Source organism: Physeter macrocephalus, chromosome 16, assembly GCF_002837175.3.
Source record: "Physeter macrocephalus isolate SW-GA chromosome 16, ASM283717v5, whole genome shotgun sequence".
Lineage (NCBI taxonomy): Eukaryota > Metazoa > Chordata > Mammalia > Artiodactyla > Physeteridae > Physeter > Physeter macrocephalus.
In genome coordinates this window covers 32,471,869-32,493,246 of record NC_041229.1, presented here as the reverse complement: position 1 = coordinate 32,493,246, position 21,378 = coordinate 32,471,869, and the positions used below count along the sequence as shown (strand labels likewise).

At 34.8% G+C, this 21,378-nt stretch overlaps 1 protein-coding gene across 1 annotated transcript in view; it reads right to left on the bottom strand.

Annotated features, from left to right (window-relative positions):
- Positions 1-21,378, bottom strand: part of PGR (progesterone receptor) — a 101,928-nt gene that overhangs the window by 50,363 nt on the left and 30,187 nt on the right. Inside the window, exon 3 of the mRNA XM_024115327.3 lies at positions 14,445-14,561. Coding sequence (XP_023971095.1) covers positions 14,445-14,561 — 117 coding nt within the window. The remainder of the gene's footprint in view (positions 1-14,444; positions 14,562-21,378) is intronic.

Genomic DNA, 21,378 nt, shown 5'->3' with positions numbered 1-21,378 from the left:
GCCACCAGAAAACTACTAGAGCTAATCAATGAATTTTGTAAAGTAGCAGGATACAAAATTGATGCACAGAAATCTCTTGCATTCCTACACACTAACAATGAACAATCTGAAAGAGAAATTAAGGAGACACTCCCATTTACCATTGCAACAAAAAGAATAAAATACCTAGGAATAAACCTACATAAGGAGGAAAAGACTTGTATGTAGAAAACTGTAAGACACTGATGAAAGAAATCAAAGATGATACAAACAAATGGAGAGATATACCATGTTCTTGGATTGGAAGAATCATCATTGTGAAAATGACTATACTACCGAAATCAATATACAGATTCAATGCAATCTCTGTCGAATTACCAATGGCATTTTTCACAGAAGTAGAACAAAAAATTTTACAATTTGTATGGAAACACAAAAAACCCCGAATAGCCAAAGCAATCTTGAGAAAGAAAAATGAGCTGGAGGAATCAGGCTCCCTGACTTCAGACTATACTACAAAGCTACAGTAATCAAGACAGTATGGTACTGGCACAAAAATAGACATATAGCTCAATGGAACAGGATAGAAAGCACAGAGATATACCCACACACATATGGTGTGTGGAGGCAAGAATATACAATGGAGAAAAGACAGCCTCTTCAATAAGTGATGCTGGGAAAACTGGACAGCTACATGTACAAGAATGAAATTAGAACACTTCCTAACACCACACACAAAAATAAACTCAAAATTGATTAAAGACCTAAATGTAAGGCCAGACACTATAATAAAACACTTAGAGGAAAACATAGGCAGAATTCTCTATGACATAAATCACAGCAAGATCCTTTTTGATGCACCTCCTAGAGTAATGGAAATAAAGACAAAACTAAACAAATGGAACCTAATGAAACTCAAAAGCTTTTCCACAGCAAAGGAAACCATAAACAAGACAAAAAAACAACCCTCAGAATGGAAGAAAACATTTGTAAATGAAGCAACTGACAAAGGATTAATCACCAAAATATACAAGCAGCTGATGCAGCTCAATATCAAAAAAACAAACAACCCAATCCAAAAATGGGCAGAAGACATAAACAGACATTCCTCCAAAGAAGACATACAGATTGCCAACAAACACATGAAAAGATGCTCAACATCACTAATGATTAGAGAAATGCAAATCAAAGCCACAATGAGGTATCTCCTCACACTGGTCAGAATGGCCATTATCAAAAAATCTAGAAATAATAAATGCTGGAGAGGGTGTGGAGAAAAGGGAACCCTCTTGCACTGTTGGTGGGAATGTAAATTGATACAGCCACTATGGAGAACAGTATGGAGGTTCCTTAAAAAAGTAAAAATAGAACTACCGTATGACCCAGCAATCCCACTACTGGGCATACACCCTGAAAAAAACCACAATTCAAAAAGAGACATGTACCACAATGTTCATTGCAGCACTATTTAAAATAGCCAAAACATGGAAGCAACCCAAATGTCCATTGACAGATGAATGGATAAAGAAGATGTGGCATATATTTACAATAGAATATTACTCAGCCATAAAAAGAAACAAAACTCAGTTATTTGTAATGAGGTGGATGGACATAGACTATGTCATACAGAGTGAAGTAAGTCAGAAAGAGAAAAACAAATACTGTATGCTAACACACATATATGCAATTTATAAAAAACAGTACTGATGAACCTAGTGGCTGGGCAGAAGTAAAGATGCAGACGTCAAGAATGGATTTGAGGACACAGTGGGTGAAGGGGAAGCTGGCACGAAGTGAGACAGTAGCATTGACATATGTACACTATCAAATGTAAAATGGATGGCTAGTGGGAAGCTGCTGCATAGCACAGGGAGATCAGCTCGGTGCTTTATGATGACCTAGTGGGGTGGGATAGGGAGGGTAGGAAGGAGGCTCAAGAGGGAGGGTATATGGGGATATATGTATACATAGCTGATTCACTTTGTTGTACAGCAGAAAATAACACAACATTGTAAAGCTATTATACTCCAATAAAGATATTTTTAAAAACTATAAGGATATATTGCACAACATGGGTAATATAGCCAATTTTTATATTAACTGTAAATGGAGTATAAGCTTTAAAAATTGTGAATAACTACACTGTACACCTGTAACTTACATAGTATTGTACATCAACTATACTTAGATTAAAAAAATAAAGTCATTGTAGATTTTAAAACCTTATCAGAAGAATAAGAAAGGAGAACTGCCAGTGTAAATACTAAACCATGGACATGAAGTTTGGACTGAGATTTTGAGAAAAATTATCAAATGAAGTTTAAAAGGATTAAAATTTGAGTAAAAAAAAGAAGATTGGTGTGGATGACAGAAAAAACAGAGAGCCAACATACAGATTATTATTAGGGACCATGAAAAAGAGAAAGAAGACATGAAACAGAAAAAAATGTATTTGAAAATAATAGTAAGAGAATACTTTGCTAACATATAAGAAGACTTGAATTTTCAGGTCAAAAGGGGCTTACTTTGTTTCAAGAATATTAATAGATTAAGCAAAAGCTAAATCTTGATGAAGTTACTGAAAATCAAGGATTAACAAAGGACAAAGGACAATAAATTGGAATGTCAGATTTATTTTCAGTTAAATTAGAAGCCTACAGAGAATGGCATTATATGCCCAGGAATGGGATTGATGGATCACCTAGTGGCTTTAAGTTTTTTAAAAAACCTCCATACCATTTTCCATAGTGACTGTACCAATTTACATTCCGACCAACAGAGTAAGAGGGTTCCCTTTCCTTCACACCCTCTCCAGCATTTATTATTTGTAGACTTTTTGATGATAGCCTTCTGACCAGTATGAGGTGATATCTCTTTGTGGCTCTGATGAGCATTTCTCTAATAATTAGCAATGTTGAGCATCTTTTTATGTGCTTGTTGGCACATAAGACCTAAATGTCTATTTAGGTCTTCTGCTGCCCATTTTTTGATTGGATTGTTTTTTTTGATATTGAGTTATATGAACTGCTTGTATATTTTGGATATTAAGCTCTTGTCAGAAGATAAAAACTCTAATTTGAAAAAAATCCATGAACCCCAATGTTCATAGCAGCACTATTTACAACAGCCAAAACATGGAAGCAGACTAAATGTCCTTCAACAGATGAATGGATTAAGAAGATGTGGTGTATATATATATATATATATATATATACACACACAATGGAATACTACTCAGCCCTAAAAAGAATGAAATATTGCCATTTGCAGCAATGTGGATGGATCTAGAGAATATCATACTAATTGAAGTAAGTCGGAGGAAGACAAATATTATATATCATCACTTAAATGTGTAATCTAAAAAATAATACAAATGAATCTAAATACAAAACAGAAACAGACTTACAGGCACAGAAAACAAACTTATGGTTATCAAAGGGGAAAGGGAGGGAGAGAGGGATAAATTAGGAGTATGAAATTAACAGACACAAACTACTGTACATAAAATAAATAAGCAACAAGGATTTACTGTGTAGCACAGGGAACTATATTCATCATCTTGTAATAACCTATAATGGACGATAATCTGAAGAAATACATATAACTGAATCACTTTGCTATATCACCTGAAACTAACATGATATTGTAAATCAACTACACTTCAATAAAAAAAGACAACGACATTATACACAGATTTGAGGGAGAAGGGCCATATACACATTTCCCATGCTTTAATTGGATTTTAATGAAGATTTGGGAGGCCAAGGGAAGTAATACACACAGTAAGCATCTCATTTTCACCTCCCCTTTTCACTTCATTTCTCCTACCTCCTTCTCTTCATCTTAAGCCACACAAATTCTCCTCTTTGCCTTTGATGGATAAAATCAGCAAATATCTTTTGTAACCCAGCATGCTCCTGGGGTCACAGCTCTATCCCAAGCAGCTTATCAAAGCACTTCTAAAAATCAAAATAAATAGAACATTCTCCTCTAAAGGAAAAAAGCCAAAACAAAAAATCTTCAATTAATGAATATTTTCAATCATTCAGAAAATTTTTCTCCCATGTGAAAACATATACCATTTTTTTCAGATTATGTTCCCATGGGAAACATGGTTTGAGAACATAAGTATATACAACAACTATTTAATAACTATTCTGTTAACTAAATATCTCTAGTAGTTATGACTGTGTAAATTAATTTCAATTCCAAGATACCCACACTGATTTTTCAATGCTTCTTGCAAAGAAATAATGAAACACTTTTAGAAGATACAAGAATCTGTTTTGCATTAGTTAAACCTTTAGTCTGCCAATGACAGAGTTTGTATTAAATGATGTTATGAATAAAGGATATTTTAAGCTACCACTAAGAAATCTTTATATGCCAGCCACTGTGCTGTATGCTTTAGATGTATCATTTTATGTACCCTCATAATAACTCTCATTATGTGGTCATAATAGAAAAGAAAATAGAGATGTATAAAAGATGTCTGTGCCTGAGGTACAGAAGCTATTAGTGGGGAAGTTAAAATCAAACCCCACTTGTTCTGACTCTATATTCTTACTCTTCGTTACAATGCTATACTATCTCTTAGAGGTGTTTTGAAAATCCTTTTCTAACTGTTGATAAAATTAAAAATTTTATGGTGGAGTTAATGTATTTGATTAGAATTGGCATAAAATTTTATATAAACTTCTCTTATTGGAAATGTAGAAAACTAAATAACATAAATATTCTCCAGAACACCTAAAAATGATGGATAAAACATAACCAACATTATTTTAAATGCATATCTAAGCTCCTCAAAAAGTCAGCAAAACATCAAGGAGTCCAAAATGAAGAACATCTTTATCCACTGACAAAGGGACATGAAAAGGAAGCATGTCTGTTTCATCCTTGGCTCAGTATGTGAAAAAATTCTCCTTTGATCATTTTTAATCATAGGCTTCCCTCACCCAGATATGCAGCTTGAAATTATTCTACCTGCAAGGTATGGGAAACCTAGAGGCAAAAAGTGAATATGAAAAGTGGTCCTTCGCTGATGAAATCCCTATGGTAACTGGAAGAATAAAATGAAAATTCTCTCTGGAGAGAAACTCCCTCAATTAAGGCCACACAGGTTTTTACAAAAAATTAAACTCTGCCAAACATGAGTTTATAACCACATTAAAATCACAAAGGACACAATGAGTGAGAAGTAGCAGAAAGAATGAATAGTGTTCTGGATTTGACTCATACTGGCTTGTGAAAACTTATTGTTAAGTGTTCAGGAATTTTGAGAGTCAGTTGTTTAAACCATTGGCAGCCTGAAATTTACTATAGGTGAGTATTTACACTAGAATCATTGGGAAACCCTATAAATGATCAGGGATATTTTTAAACCACCACACCAGAATGGCATAACCAGATCATGAATTATGAGACCTTGAAATTATTGAATACAAATATTTGCAATAGGTATTTAATAATTATTAAAAATATGTGATAAGGGATGAAAACACAAGAAATGGAAAAGCTAGTAAAAAGAAATAGACAAATTTATAAAAGAACCAAGTAGAATGTTTAAAAAAACTATCATCACTAAAATGAAAGAATGGTGAACTGGAAGACAGAACTGATGAAATTACACAGAATATAGCATAGAAAGATAATGATACAGGAAATGTTAGAAAGGATAAAGAGATATGGAAGATACATGCGCTAGTCTAATATATGTCTAACAGGTGGTCTAGAGGGAGGAAGAGGCAATGAGGAGGGAAGCAATATTTGCAGAATACTGGGATGGTTTTGATGCTCCTGGAATTTATAAAAGACATTAATTCTCAGATTTAGAAATCACAATGATTTCCAAGTAGAATAAATAAAACTAAATTTATAACTAGTTATGTTACAGTGAAATTGAAGAACCGAGTATAAAAAATATTTTCTACAGGGCTTCCCTGGTGGCACAGCGGTTGAGAGTCCGCCTGCCGATGCAGGGGATGCGGGTTCGTGCCCCGGTCTGGGAGGATGCCACATGCCGCGGAGTGGCTGGGTCCGTGAGCCATGGCCGCTGAGCCTGCGCGTCCAGAGCCTGTGCTCCGCAATGGGAGAGGCCACAACAGTGAGAGGCCCGCGTACCACAAAACAAACAAACAAACAAAACATTTTCTACAAATATAGAGAACATATTACCTCAAAGAAACAAATATTAGATATACAGGAGAATTCTCAGAAAAATGATACAAGCTGGAAGACAGTAGACTAAATTGTTAAGGTGTAGAGGGAAAAAAAAGTCAACCCCAAATTTTATAACCAGCAAAATTATTATTCAAAAATAAAACTGAAATAAAGATATTTTCTGTGGAAAAAAATGACTTTAACAAATTCCCACAGAAGAAATAAAAAGTTTATTTCAAAAATAAAGAAACTGAATGAAGCACTGAGTTAGGAAAATAAATCGAGCAAATAGTTAAACATGTATGTAAATCTATTAGACTGAATAAAATAATAATGAGTATTATTTCTAGATCATGTTCTGAAATGAGTGCTGTTTACTTTGCCATGGCCTCTCTTTCTGTTATTTTTTAAATTTCTGGCAAAAATATTTTATATTGAATGGAGACATAAAGTGCTCATGAGATAATACTGGACCTGTTGCAGAGAAGCAAAAGAAGAATATTATGTTGGATACTGAAATGTAAGTTTTATAGCAGCCAGAAAGCTTTCTGAGAATCAAATGGGGAAAGAGAGGGTAAAGCTCAGCAGACAATTAAGTAATAGTGCAAATCCTTTGACATTATGAGACTTATAATAAGCATCACTGTAGTTAGGGTGAATTTACAGGCAACTATCCCAACAGTAGGTTATGTCTAGATACATGCTGTTATTTTGGATTAGCAAAAGGATGATGTTGCTGGGATCAGTTCACTGGGACTATGCTCTCACAACCCCTTATAGCACTGACTTAGCTTGCTTTCCCTTTTTCAGAATCTAATTCTAGTTCCTATATCAAAATACTTCAAAAAATACTAGAGAATAGGAGCTATAAAATTAAAATAGGTACTTGCCAACAAGTATATTAGAGTTGTTTTTAAAAGAGTAAACACCTCCATCTTTCAAACAAATCAGACTGGAAATGGAAGGGAATCTTTGTACCCTTCAATCCTGACTTTTTCTGTGTCTAGAGAATAGTAGATACTGATAGATACAATTGAACAGTTCAGGCTGGCAGCCATAAAAGCAGTCCCTGAAAACTTCCATAAAACTTTAAGCAAAGAAGTGAGAATAAATAAGGAATATCCCTATCGAGTGCGTATGGGATGGCGTTTAGGGTGAACAATCAGACAGTGGCCAAAATACATTATTTAGCTGCAGGTTTCAATGCAGTAAAGTGGGGGAGCAGTGTGAGAGATACTGTCTCTGGAGGGTGCTGATGCAAACATGAGGGGTTGGGTGGAAAGGGAGGTGCTCATAAGAGGAAGACCAGGAGAGTTCTAAAGAGATAGGTGGCAGGCATCACCCACAGCAATTCCTTCATTAGAGAGGGCAGATTTCATTTTTTATAGTAATTAAAGGCAGAAAGTAGGCACCTATACTTCCAGAAAAGGTGGTGTTAAGTGTCCCAAATTCAAGAATTTTGGAATTCTTCAGAAAAGAAATTGAGGCTTTGTTGGCTTCAAGTGTAGGAAGAGGAAAAAGAAAAGGAAAAGAAACCCAACTTTACCACACAACCTGTATTCTGCAGCTCAGAAAGTTATTATCTTTGCCCAGAGAATGAGGCCAATCTAGGTGTAGGAGGAGGTAAGAGAGAAACTGCTTTCTAACATAACCTTTTAAAATTTGAGGATAAGGCTCTCGACCAACAAAACAAAACAAAACAAAAACAAGCCTATAAAAATAGTCTCCAGCTTAAAAAAAAATCAGCAAATATAACTATGCATTTAATCACTCCTTTATGTAGAAAGCTACTTATTTTTGAAAAAGCTAATTATTTTATAATAGTTTAGCATTTTTATGACAAATGCAAAATACAGAGCGGTATTCATTTCAGAAAAACATTTTTCTGAGTCATTGCACAAAATGTTTTCTAAAGGAAATAAGATAGAAGCAGAATACCTAAATTAGAAGATATTTTACCATCCTTTAGAGTGAACTATCTTTCCTACTCAGTACTGTACAGCAATGAACAAAATGCAAAAGTTCACTGTGACCTGGTGAAGGTAAGGGAAGTGAGTCATTAAAAACAAGAATCATACGCAACTAAGCGACCAAATAACTCAAACATAATTCTCATAATCAGAACTAGCTGCTGAAGCAAAAAAGAACGATCTGCAAATCTATGTCATGACATGTCAAAAACATTAATATTTCTGATCTCTGATATTCTACCATAAGATTATTAACTCTTTTAAAAGTTTTTCAATGTTCTATTTTTTTAATGAGATAAAATAGACATATAACATTACACTAGTTTTAGACGTACCACATGATGATTCATTATTTGTGGAACTATTTTTTTTTGTGATGAGAACTGTTAAGATCTACTCTCTTAGAATCTTTCAAATATACAATACAGTATTATTAGCTATAGTCACCAAGCTGTACGTTACATATCCATAACTTATTTATTTCATAACTGGAAGTTTGTACCTTTTGGCCATTTTCATTCATTTTACCCTCCCCCATCCCCTGCCTCTGGCATCAAACAATTTGTCCTCTGTATCTTTGAGCTCATTTTTTTTTAGGGTCCACATATAAGTGAGATTATACAGTATTTGTCTTTCTCTGTCTGACTTATTTCACTTAGAATAATGCCCTTAAGTCCCATCCCATCCCTGTTGCCAAAAATGGTAAGATTCCACTTTTTTATTGTTGAATAATGTTCCATTGTATATATATATATAATATACACCACATATTCTTTATCCATTCACCCACCAGTGGACGCTTTAGGTTGTTTCCACATTGTAGCTATTGTAAATAATGTTGCAATGAAAAGGCAACTACCTGAATGGAAGAAAATATTTGCAAATCATGTATCCAATTAAAAAATAGGTAGGGGATCTGAATAGGCATTTTTCCAAAGAAGACATACAGATGGTCACAAAAAGGTGATCAACATTACTAATATCAGGGAAATGAAAATCAAAACTACAATGAATATCTCCTCATACCTGTCAGGATGGCTATCATCAAAAAGACAAGAAATAACAAGTGTTAGTAAGGATATGGAGAAAAGGGAACCTTCATGCACTGTTGGTGGGAATGTAAATTGGTGCAGCCACTGTGGAAAACAGTATGAAGGTGTTCAAATAAACTAAAATAGAATTACCATATTATCCAGCAATGCCACTTCTGGGTATTTACCTGAAGAAAATAAAAATACTTACTCAAAAAGATATATGAACTCCTATGCTCATTGCAGCATTATTTACAATAGTCAGTGTTCTCTTCTGTTTCATCTTTTGTTATTCAGATGGACTCTATTAGAAATGAGAAACCTAAGAAAAGTGACAAACATGAAGAAGGAAAGAAAAAAGAAGGAAAGATGGAAGGAAACAAGGGAGGAAGAGAACATGGGCTCTACTTTCTGTAGTGTATAGGCAATTATTACTTTGGTGAAACTCTACTAATTATTGAAGAATTGAACCTTAAGCAACTCTTATCGTCTTTTAAAATAAGTTGTAATTCTCACTAGACCACAAGTACACTCCCCCTTACTCCAGAAATTTATTACAGGAGTAGCAATTAGAATCTAATCCAATAAATTGACTACCTTCTTCCTGGTTTCCATGAGTTGGGTTACTGACTTCCAGACTCTTACCACTGACTATCCTAGGAAGAACAACATCAGGACTGCAACATATCAGGGTGTGCTGCCAGCTTCTTTCTAATAAACCTCTGTGCAAACCTACTTATGAAATAATTAAATGTACCACTATGTTATTTCTCAGCGTGTGATGCTGACCACAGGATTGTAAAGGTTATCTGATGGAAAAAAAAAGAGGCAAAGAATTTTGATATATAGCTAATTCCCATGGGTAAGAACTCATGGTTTTAAGTGTTAGATACCATTATGAATAAACCTTTTAAGCATCACTTTAGAAGAACAATTTAGAGGGCCAAAAAAAGCCAACAATTTGGAAGTAGTGTAACTTAAGGAGACTTATTCTACCAGGTATCAATATGTAGCTTGATACCTGTAATATTTCAGAGTGTATGGTAGTGGTGCAGGTATATACAATGGAACAGAACAGAGAAGCCAGGAAGAAAAGCAAACACATACGGAAATTAGATATATAACAGAAATGGAGTACTGTCAGAAAAATATTACAATTACTTTTTATATTTTTAGTAAGGAAATAAAAAGAAATTAAGCATCACTAATATATAATATAATTTGATAGTAGCACATATGTATAATTTACTTATAAATAGACCTGAGTTGGGGGTGAAGGCTTAGAACATTTTTACTTCTACAGGAGTGCACTATCAAAAACATATTGAAGACCATGTGTCAATAAATGTGCTCTGGCAACTGGTTATCCATATAGAAAATAAGGTTTTATTCTTGTCTCCTTACCTAAGAAGATACTTGTAGGTAGGTTAAGGACATGAGTGTGAAAAACAGACTTATAAGATTTTAGATGATTTTTAGTAGATTATCTGTACGATTTCAGGGTTAAGAGATATAAAGGGAGAATACTGACACGTGATTATATAAAAATTAGAAAAAAGACATCATAAATAAGGCAAAAATTTAAGATATAGATTGCAAAGGACTAGTAGACAGTATAGAGGTAAGTTGTATGGATCAATAAGAAAAAAGACAAACAATCCAGTTGAAAAATGGCCAATAAATATGAACAGCTAATTCATGGAACAGGAAATATAAATGGCCAATAAAGACAGCAATATTTGCCTTCACCACCAATCCAGGACACAAAAATTAAACTGAAATTGGATACCAATTTTATGACCATCGAATTAGAAAAAAATTAAAGTCTGAAAATACCAAGTACAGGTAAGGATGCATAATAACAAGAACTCTCAAACATTGGTGGAAGCAAAGACTCTAGAGGGTAATTTGGTGATTAGGTAACATTTAGTAAGTTTGAAGGTACATAATATCTTAGTGAACCAGACTTAATTCCTTTCTAGATATACAGCCTAGAGAACTTCTTAAATATATGCATAAAGATACAGGTGTTTATTCATTTAATATTTTGGTAGGCTTGATATATTCCACAATTAAATAATAAAGTGTTTATTTTATGGGGAAATCACCAAAAAAAACTCTTACGGGACAATCATTAAAACTGTTATATGAATAGGTATTTTTGTCTTAGGATAGATTTCCAATTATATTATTATTACTGTATATGAATTCAAGAAGTGCTACATATCAAACATTTTAGATAAAATGCTGTTGAACTCTGGGAAATGATTAGCTGACTTAAAAAATGGCTCTACTGGAGCAAAGGTCCTGCTGTCAAAGGTTTGTGAAATTAGTTGGAATAAAATTGTTTATAAAATGTGAGAGTAGAAAATCAATAGATTTTTGTATGTAATTTAAATATTTGTGTTTAACTAAACTAATAAATGAAATATTATATAAGTAAACACTTGATTATTTAGCTACATTCCCAGAAGTTTACATATTCATTTTGGTCAGGACACATCTGCATCTTCTAATTGGAAAAATGGGGGACTTGCCCTGTGTCCCAGATAGCCTGGGACAGTGTCAGTTTACATCTGTTATACCAGTTTAATTATTCCTATGCTCCATTTTATTCTCAGCTGTGTCCTGATTTGAATGATAAATGTTATGGTCACCAGCAATAAAAGGTAGTTTACTGATTGAAATAAATTATGCAAGGGAAGAAAAATCCATAAGATTTCAGGAGAACTGAGACACAGGATGGTAACAGAAAACCTTGCGAACGTGATGGGAACACAAGAAAATTAAGGACAATATGCTCATATTTCTGCCTATTTCTCTTTCTAATCTCTGAGGCTGGGGCTGAAGTCAATTACAACAGCTCTGTGGTCTTGCTGCTGACCCTGCTCTGATGCTACTTTAGACTCTATGTCCCTGGAGTGGACATCCTCCCCTTTCATCTCAGTTATGAGTCTTCTCTGAAGTTCTCTTCTCCTTGTTACTCTATTTCTTACTGAGCATCTGTCTTGTAGATGGCTGGAACCCAAGTTTCTCTTCTGAACAAACCCAAGTTTCTCAGTGGCTGGGTGTCTCATCATTTTTACTTTGGTCCATCTTAAATAACTTTTCCATTATAATAGTAAGACCATTAAAATAAATGCAATCATGGAATGGAAGACTGCTTCAAGGGCTAGCACCCTTCCTCAAAGTGAAAAACACTACATTAGACCATATTCCCTTTGCCTCCTCCAAACACTCTTTCTTGTGTCCTGGAAATGACTACAGTTGGACTTCATGTTCAAGAATGTATAGAGACCTGTACTTCAAATGACTTCAAAATAATAGTCACAAATCTTTAGTGAGCACTTCTTAAACAAGTACTTTGGTGGTAAAACACCAAAATGAAATTCCTGCTTGCAAACAACTCAATCTTGGATTAGGAGAAAATCCTTGAATGGGATACCAGTAAACAGTTATAAAGCAATGAGGTGAGTACTATAACGAGGGTATACAAGAAGCTATGGGAAGAGAGTGAATTCTTGGTGCCTCATGTGGACTGGGGTAGGGTGGCTGGGTCTCATGACTTCCACTTTGGTCAACATTGCATTGCAAGGGTAGGAATGCTGAAGTAAGTACAATCAGGGCAAGGTCCAATCCAGGCTGGCTCAAGGGCTTTCAACCTCCCCAGATATGAAAAGCACTACTTTGAACTGTGTCCCCACAAAACCCCTGCCCCTGCACTGACTGGGGTGATGGGAAGATTTCACAAAAATTGTGACACTTGAACTTAATATGAAGGATATGTAACAGTTCACAAGGAGTGAAAGGAGAATGGTGCAGGAAAAAGTCAAATGTGTGCAAAGACCGGTGAAAGTTGGTGACTGGAGTGTCGGGTTCCCCAGGGATTGGTGGGAGTAGGGCTTAGAAAAAGAGAGAGCAGTTGCTAGGTGATGAAAGAGCCCATGTGCTGCATTTAGAAATCTGGGCTTTATCCCATGGATGGTCCACAGATGGTTTATTAGAAAGATCACTGGTTCCACTGCATACAGAATAGAGTTCAAACTCCAGATCCCAGCTGGCCCAAGATAGCTTTCAAGCTTCATTTCTTGCTGTTCCCAGTAAACAGTTGACTTTCCAGAAAAATCATCACTGGAATGCATCATTTTTCATTGTAAATACTCTTTTTCCACTTATAAAGTTTCTATTCACTCTTTGAAAGCCTCCTCTCTGAAGCTTTTGCCAACTCCCTCAGATAGAATTAATTCATTCTTTTGCTCTACTTGCATAGTAATGTTTGGAACTTCTCTTAAATCACCTACTCTTCTGTTTGATAATTATTTTATTACTGATTAGACTGTATCATGTTCACAGGCAGCAAAGACAGAACTAAGCAGGGTGCTTAAAACAGTGGAAATTCAAAACATATTGGTCTCATACACTCCTTCTCAGAAGGTAACACATACCATTTACAGTACATGATCTATGTTAGGTGGTATACTGAATATATATTTAAATAGCTATGAATTTTTTAAACCTGTGTTAGGAAAATTATAACTACAACATCCAACTCAGGATTTCAGAGACATTATTGCTTTAGGAAATGACTAAATAAAATGAAAATATTAATCAGAGTAAAGGGTTCAGGAGTGATTCTCCTCCCTGATACTCCCCATTAACTGACACTGTTTAATACATTCCACAGCACTTATCATCATTTGACATATATATTTATTGCTCCTCCCCCCAGAGTGTAAGCTCCATGAAGACAGGGATTTGGTCCATTTTGTTTGCTGCTAACACTGCCAGAACTTAAAATAGTACCCAGTAAGTGTGAGTGTGCAATATCTAGTTACTTAAAGAAAATGGGGGAGGGAAATAGCAAGGGAGGGGTTGATAGAGAGAGGAAGGGATGGAGATTAATGTACTTAACCAATTCATGGAGTTAGTTTTTGAGCTGGAAGGGACTTCATTGTTCTCATTTTATAGACAAAGAGACTGATGCTCAGAAAGGGTTGGTGACTTACTCAAGACTGCATAGGCAGTGAGTAGCAGAGCCTAAACTCCAACCATGTCACTTAATGAGAGGTTGGTGAACATCCCATAACATCTTCTTATAAGCAATATAGACAAATGGAGGTTTACTACTTCTCTATAACACACTTCAACATGCTGGAAATCCACAGCATTAATGAGATGGTATTGATTGCTTCATCCAGACACCAATAATCAAGACAGAAATAAGAAAACTAGGATTTTCTGACCCACCGTCTTATAATGTAAATATCAGACAGTATGTTATTGATGAAAACATCATCATTACCTCCAAGAACCATGCCAGCTTGACAGCACTTTCTAAGGCGACATGCTGGGCAGTTTTTTCTGCGGATTTTATCAACAATGCAGTCGTTTCTTCCAGCACATAAGTAGTTATGCTGCCCTAAAAAACAAAAAAGTAAAAATTATTTTTATAATATATAAAACCGCTGGAAAGTTTATGCAGTGACAACTGAAAAAGAGGAGAGGTGCACATTAGCAAGTGCATGACTGTCTCAGCCAGCCTCTTGCTTGCATAGCTGAATGCTGGTAATGCTCCAAACTTGCTTAATACTTTACCCATGCCTTCAGGAGCCTAAATGAGGGGAAATACAGCTTAGAAACCAATTCTAGGACTGCTTTAAAAATATTTTGTAAAAAATTTCTGTGCATCTTACTAATAGTGTCAGCATCAGAATGCTCTTAGATCATTGTTATTTAAAGAATAGCTATATATGGCTGATAAGCATTGGTGTGTTAAGATAGGCAAGTTCTAGTAAAACCTTTTCTTTTTGACATATAAACCTTCAAGAAAACAGATACAGACAATTAAAGAAGTCTCTGTAATAGGCTTTTTATAAAACTTATGTGTTTAATTCTTAAAATCCTGGAGCTAGCTCACTCTTAAAGGATCTCATGAATTTGAAGAGCATGTAAAAAAATGTCATTAACTGTACTGACTTTATTGTCTGGTTTATTTTGGCTACAAATTAGAAAACAGGATAATAGAAATAATGACAAAGGGAGAACAATTTAAAACAATGAGAAATCAATTAAGAAGAGGACAGAAGAATTACAAAAAAATAAGGGTAAAACGTGATCCTGGGGTCATTTTGTGTAGGGGAAACCACTTATACCCTTCAAAAAGTCTGGAATAAGAATTTAATATTCAACGATGATGATTATTTAAACCAAAAATATGTTATATTTAATAAGGCATGGAGCAATCTAACTTACTTAGATTAAACAAAAATGAAAAAAAATTTTCAGCTTAAACATGTAAATAATTATTAACTAGAAAATTTACTGCTTTGGCACTTCTTATTTTCCAATAAATTCCTATGAAACAGACTGTGAGACTTTTAACATCATCAGCATACTTAAACATAAAAAATAATTTTAAAAATTATGGAATTTTCCTATTGTATTTTATATTAGTCTACATTAAAATCAGATCCACACTTTTGGCCAAAGTTTGTAGTACAGGAACACAGAGGTACCTTAAATGTGTGCTTAACTGAGCAGGGAAAAGGTTATGCTCCAATGGCGAATGGCAAAAAGGCCATGTCTATGGGATAGCTAATAACAAAATGGTTCTTGACCTGGGGCACTTTTGGATGAGAACAGATAGTCTTTTCTTAAAAATGTATTCCTCCACAAACTTATATTCATGTACTCTCACATACTAGTGATCATTCTCTTTTTTAGGAGTCCTGGGCATTGAGCTTTCCTCCTAATAAAGGGCAGTTATGAAGCTTCACATCCATGCCCACTAGATTAGCAGAATGTACTGCATGCTACTCTCGGATCTAACTATGGTTTAATTTTTTTCCACAAGTTATATTTGCAGGCTGCAGGAGTGAGTGTGGAAGTAAAAGTGTGTGTAAGTTTATCTATCTATTAATCTATTGATCTATCATCACTTATCTAGACTCTACACTGATTTCTCACAAGAAGAGAGAACAGACAATAGAAAGCAAGATTTTCCATGCTATCCAGAGAACAAACTTAAACAGTGTCAGAGATGTAATTGTTGTTTGAAGGGAGGCTGTTCTACTCTCTACTCCTCTGTCATGAATATCCAGAAAAAAATCCTGAACCATCAGCAGCTGCAATGCTGCTGTTTTCTCATTTCTGTTTCTTAAATGATTTACAACAGCACCCCTTTCAGTGTTTCAGAGAAAGAGTCCCCATTAGAGGGCATGCAGTCTGTTCCTGAAACCATTCCTTCCTACCTGCTTTCAAATCTTCACCATCCATTTCCCCCTTTCTCTCCTAAAATCTTTATTCTCTCCCCCTCCAATGATATCCTCCTTTCTCCTCAAGTTTTTCCATTTCAAAAATTCCAGCATCAAGGAAAAAAAAAACTGTCTCACTCTAAAGTCTCCTTGACTTCATCCCTTTCTTTGTCATCTAAGTTGTTGAAAAAGTCGTCTATATTTGCAGTATTTATTCAATTTCCTTTACTCCTCAGCATACTGTAATTTGGCTTATATGTTCACTGTTCTTATAAAGTGGAGTAACATCGTCAAAGATTTCTTCATTCCTAAATACAGTGAATTCTTCCTTGACTTTTTGTACAATTTGCCATGGGTAATTTCTCTCCACACCTGTCCCCCATTTTATTTGAAGCATGTCTCTTCTGACTTTTCATCTTCTTTCCAACAGTTCAGTTTAAGTTCCCACTGTTGATCCCTCTTCCTTTGCCTATTCCTTATATGTTGTATTCCACTGTACACACTAGGTGGTAGTCTCATCATCTCTGCATGGTTCCAAAATCTCATCCTGAGCTCTGACCTTCCAACTACCTCTCTGTAGGTACCTCAAACTTAAAATATATGAAAAAGAATTCAGTGATTATCTGGTCAAATTGTTCATTTCATAAATTGTATCATCAGAGAAATTTTGTAACAAATTAAGGAAATTCAAAACAGAAAATCATCTACAATCTCATTATCATGCAACTATTTTCATTTTCGTGTTTTCTTCCATTCTGTCTATACAGACCTAGAAGGTATTTAACATCTATTTGTTAACATTCGTTAAGTAAATATATATACACTTTTACAAAATCCTCATTAATTCAACAAATATTTATTGAGTTTTTATTGAGTATGTCCCAACACTGTTTTTTGAATAATCCCTTTTCCCCACTTAATTGAAATGCCATCTTAACTGCTGATACTGCAGTGCTGAAGAGCAGTTACTGAAGTCAGATTGCTTGTTCAAAGCTCATATCTGAAACCTACAATCTGTAAGATAATAATAATAACAACAACAGACAATTACTAAGCACTTACTATGTGCTAGGCACTGTTACAAGCTATTTGCATATATTAACTCATTTAATCATCACAGCAACCTTGGGAGGTATTATTACTCCCATTTTATAAAATTAACTGAGGCACAGATAAGTTAAGTAACATGCTTAAGGTCACACAACTAGACATTTTAGCTTAATTAACCCAAGAGGTTGTATAGGTAGTTAAGGGTATGAACTTTGGAGCAATACTGCTTAAGTTCGAAATTCAACCTCACTACTTATTAGCTGGGTGACCTATGGCAAGTAAAAGGAAGATAATATTAGTACCTTGGGCCACATTTAAGGACTAAATGAGCTCATGTAAGAGCTTAGAATAGTCTGGTATATAGCAAGTACTTAATGACTGTCTACTACAATTATGATTATTATCACATCCTTAAATGCCAAATACAGGTAGATCTGTTCTAGATATGACCCAAGAATTTTGCACCTAGCCAAGTTATTCACTTTTAAAGGCAATTGAAAGACATTCTCAAATATGCGTAAAATCAGGAAATAAGGCCCTGATATACTACTCTTCCTAAAGAGATTCCTAAAGATGTAACCTAGCCAACAATAGATGAGTTACAATAGAGAATGCATGAGAGAAGAAGTCTGGTGTGAAAGGATTGATAACAAGTTCTAAATAAATTGAAATATATATTTAAGTATAAATAAAGAAATTATAGTTACCAAATAGACTGCAATCCTTATAACTCTTGGGGGCAAAAATGATAAGCATTTCAAGATTTGATGTTGGATGGGAAGGAATATCTGTGGTAATTAAAGCTACCGGCATGAAGTCACTACCTTGAGGAATTGGCATGACTCATATCAACATAGATTCATATAAAGAATGGAATGACAACGAAATCTGGAAGCTCAGTCCACTCTAAGCTATGGTTATGTTTAACACTAATTTTGGGCTGTCAAAACTGCAAAGCAGCTACAGCATCATGCAAGCAAATATAGGGGGGATAGTTAAAGGTTAATCTTCTCTAAGATATCTTTTGGCTTAAGAAATGTTGCAGCCAGCCAATCCCAACTAGAGATAACTAAAATAAGCTGGCATGGGGCCCAGGCCTGTCTCCTACCACAACACTTGGCCTGGACTCAGAGCCACCAAGAAGGCAAGGGATGTAGAAAGGACCACTCCATCACATGCGTCAATCCACCAAGTACCTGGCTGTATATGCAGATGAAGAAAGTTCACAACTAAAAGCATTGGCTCTGTTACAACATTATCTGGGAAGTCTGCAAAATACTAAACTCTGGTGGGTGCAAATCCAACGTAATGTCTGTTGCTACCACTTTTCTTCAGACAGTAGTCCCAAATTTATATCCTGGCTTTGAAAAACACATCCACGTCCAGATCCACTTGCTGATTTCTCGTAAGTCACAGATTGATGGTTCAAATTGCATATTGCTGCTGCTCCAGAGTCCAACATAACATTGTCACTATACAACGAGTCTATAAAAAGTCACTGTATTAAACCACTCTATGCATTCTACTTTCTAACATCCTTGCTGTCTACCCACACCGTCACCCTCAGGAGTTACAAGACATTCAGGAGTATTTATAAGCTATGGGTCACCACAAACAGAAAGAGGGGCATAATGATCAACAACAGGAGAGTTTACCCAAATAAGAGATACTATCTACATCTCCTCTTGATATATACAGCATTTGCCCCTGTTGAAAACTAGAGAACTATTACCTGAAGTCTGTAATAGAGCACCATTTTTTCTTTCTCCTTGGAAAACCTCTTACCTCCTTTATGGTGGGAAAAGTGAAAGGTGAGTATTAATTACTATGTCTTTTCTTTTTAATTACTTACTCTCTTATTTTCTTTATGCTCCAGTTGTACTACATTGTACAACATCATTGTATTTCCCCAAACTCTCTAATGTCTCTATGACTCTCCTCCCTTTTCCAAATTTATCTGCTTGGCAAACTCTTACTCATCTTTCAATTCTGGTCTTAACTGACTGATCCTAGAAAGGTGTGGATTTTCTTCTGTTGTGCAACTGCACATTCCATATCTTCCTCTTATAAATGCTGTGTGCCTGTTTCCCCTACACTCTGTGAGAGTAGAAACTAGGTCTTTAGATCCTTGTGTCTAGTAAGAGTTTGGTAAATGTTTGTTGAATACATGTAACCCTAATTATATGCATTATTTCAGCAACAGTGATAAATATATTTATAATCAACAATATAAGATCTATAATAATATTCCACTTATTGTCATAAAAATCACTTGCTCCAGATTTTTATTTATCACATTTCAACATTTATTTTTATTACAGAATGCCTTTTATTTCAGTAAATTCCTTGCCTTTTTATACCAGTAAACAATAAGTTACATGTAGAGCCTTTAACAAGCTTATTTTTAATACCTAACTTTGCAAAAACATAAATATTTTAAACTATCTCTGAAAAACGTATGTTTAACAATGTAAAATAGGGATTATTGAATGGTTATATTTATATACTGTTTCTAATTGGTCTTTATATTGAACATTTTAATATAACTCCAAGTGTTACTATTATTTAAAAAATCATATTCTGTGAAAATAAAAGCACTATTAAAATGTGATTAGCACTATTAAAATATGATCATTTTACTTGTCTAGTGATGTACAAAAATTTTAGATACAGGACAAATAAAGTTCCATTTTAATTGAAATGAATCTCTTTATTATAAGCTAGAAAGAAATTTACCTTTAAAATAAGAAATCTATAGTATTTGTGTTACCTCTCTGAGCACAAGTGAACACATTTCAATTTAGTTTGAGAGAAGTCACAATTTTTCATGGCTTTTTATGAAAAGGAGAGGGAAATATGTAGCAAAATGACAGGAGAAATGAGTATATGTTCAACAGATAAAGGAGCAAAGAAGAAAAAGTATGATATAACCCACCAAAATTTGGGCTTAAGGTAATATAAGCTAGTGCAAATGGGAACACTCTTTCCATCACAAATACACAAATAGTGGATAAACTATGGTAGAAACATGTTGTCAAATTACAGTCAAGGAAGAGCAAAGGAAGGAAGGAAGGGAGGGAGGGAGGGAGGGAGGAAGGGAGGAAGGAAGGAAGGAAGGAAGGAAGGAAGGAAGGAAGGGAATTTCATAAGTCAGAAAAAAGAAAGATATGAAAGCCAGAGGGTTAAACTTGAGTGAACTTTGCAGTAATGCAAAAACATTTCAGATGCAGATATAGGACCTAGGAGCCAAGAGCTGGGGTTTGAAGCCCACGAGGGTTTGGGATATGTGACATCAGGCTTAATGGGAGAAAGGGGCAGGAACTGAAGTTTGCACAAAATGGAGACTCTCTAAAGGCTGTCTTATTCATGAAAATAGTGCTTAAAAACACTACCAAGAATATTGTTAAAATATTTTTTAAAGAATATTTCATCGAAGCCAGGAATCTGTCCAAAACTTTGAGTTGGGAGAGGAGTTATTATCCACGACTAAAAACAACAAACAAACAAACAAAAATCTTGGTCTTTACGGGAGATGATTTTCACTACCACATGGTGTATAAACATGTGCCACGGAACAAATACTGGTCGAGGACCAGTGAAATTCCCAGGATCCTCAGAGAGGCACATACAAAACTTATCTTGTAAGGATAGGTATGCATATAAGAAAAAAAAATTGTACAAGAATATTTATAGAAACGGTGTTCATAAATAGTCCCAAATTGAAAACAACCCAGTGATCATCTACAGCATAATGTATAAACAAACTCTATTTTGTTCATTCAATGCATCATACAGTAATGAGAATGAATGTCTAGCCCATGCAAAAACGTGAATGGACTCCATGAGTATAATGTTGCATGAAAGAACTAGACACAGGAAAATGTACGACTCCATTAATATAAAGTTCAAAAACAGTTAAAACTATCTATGATG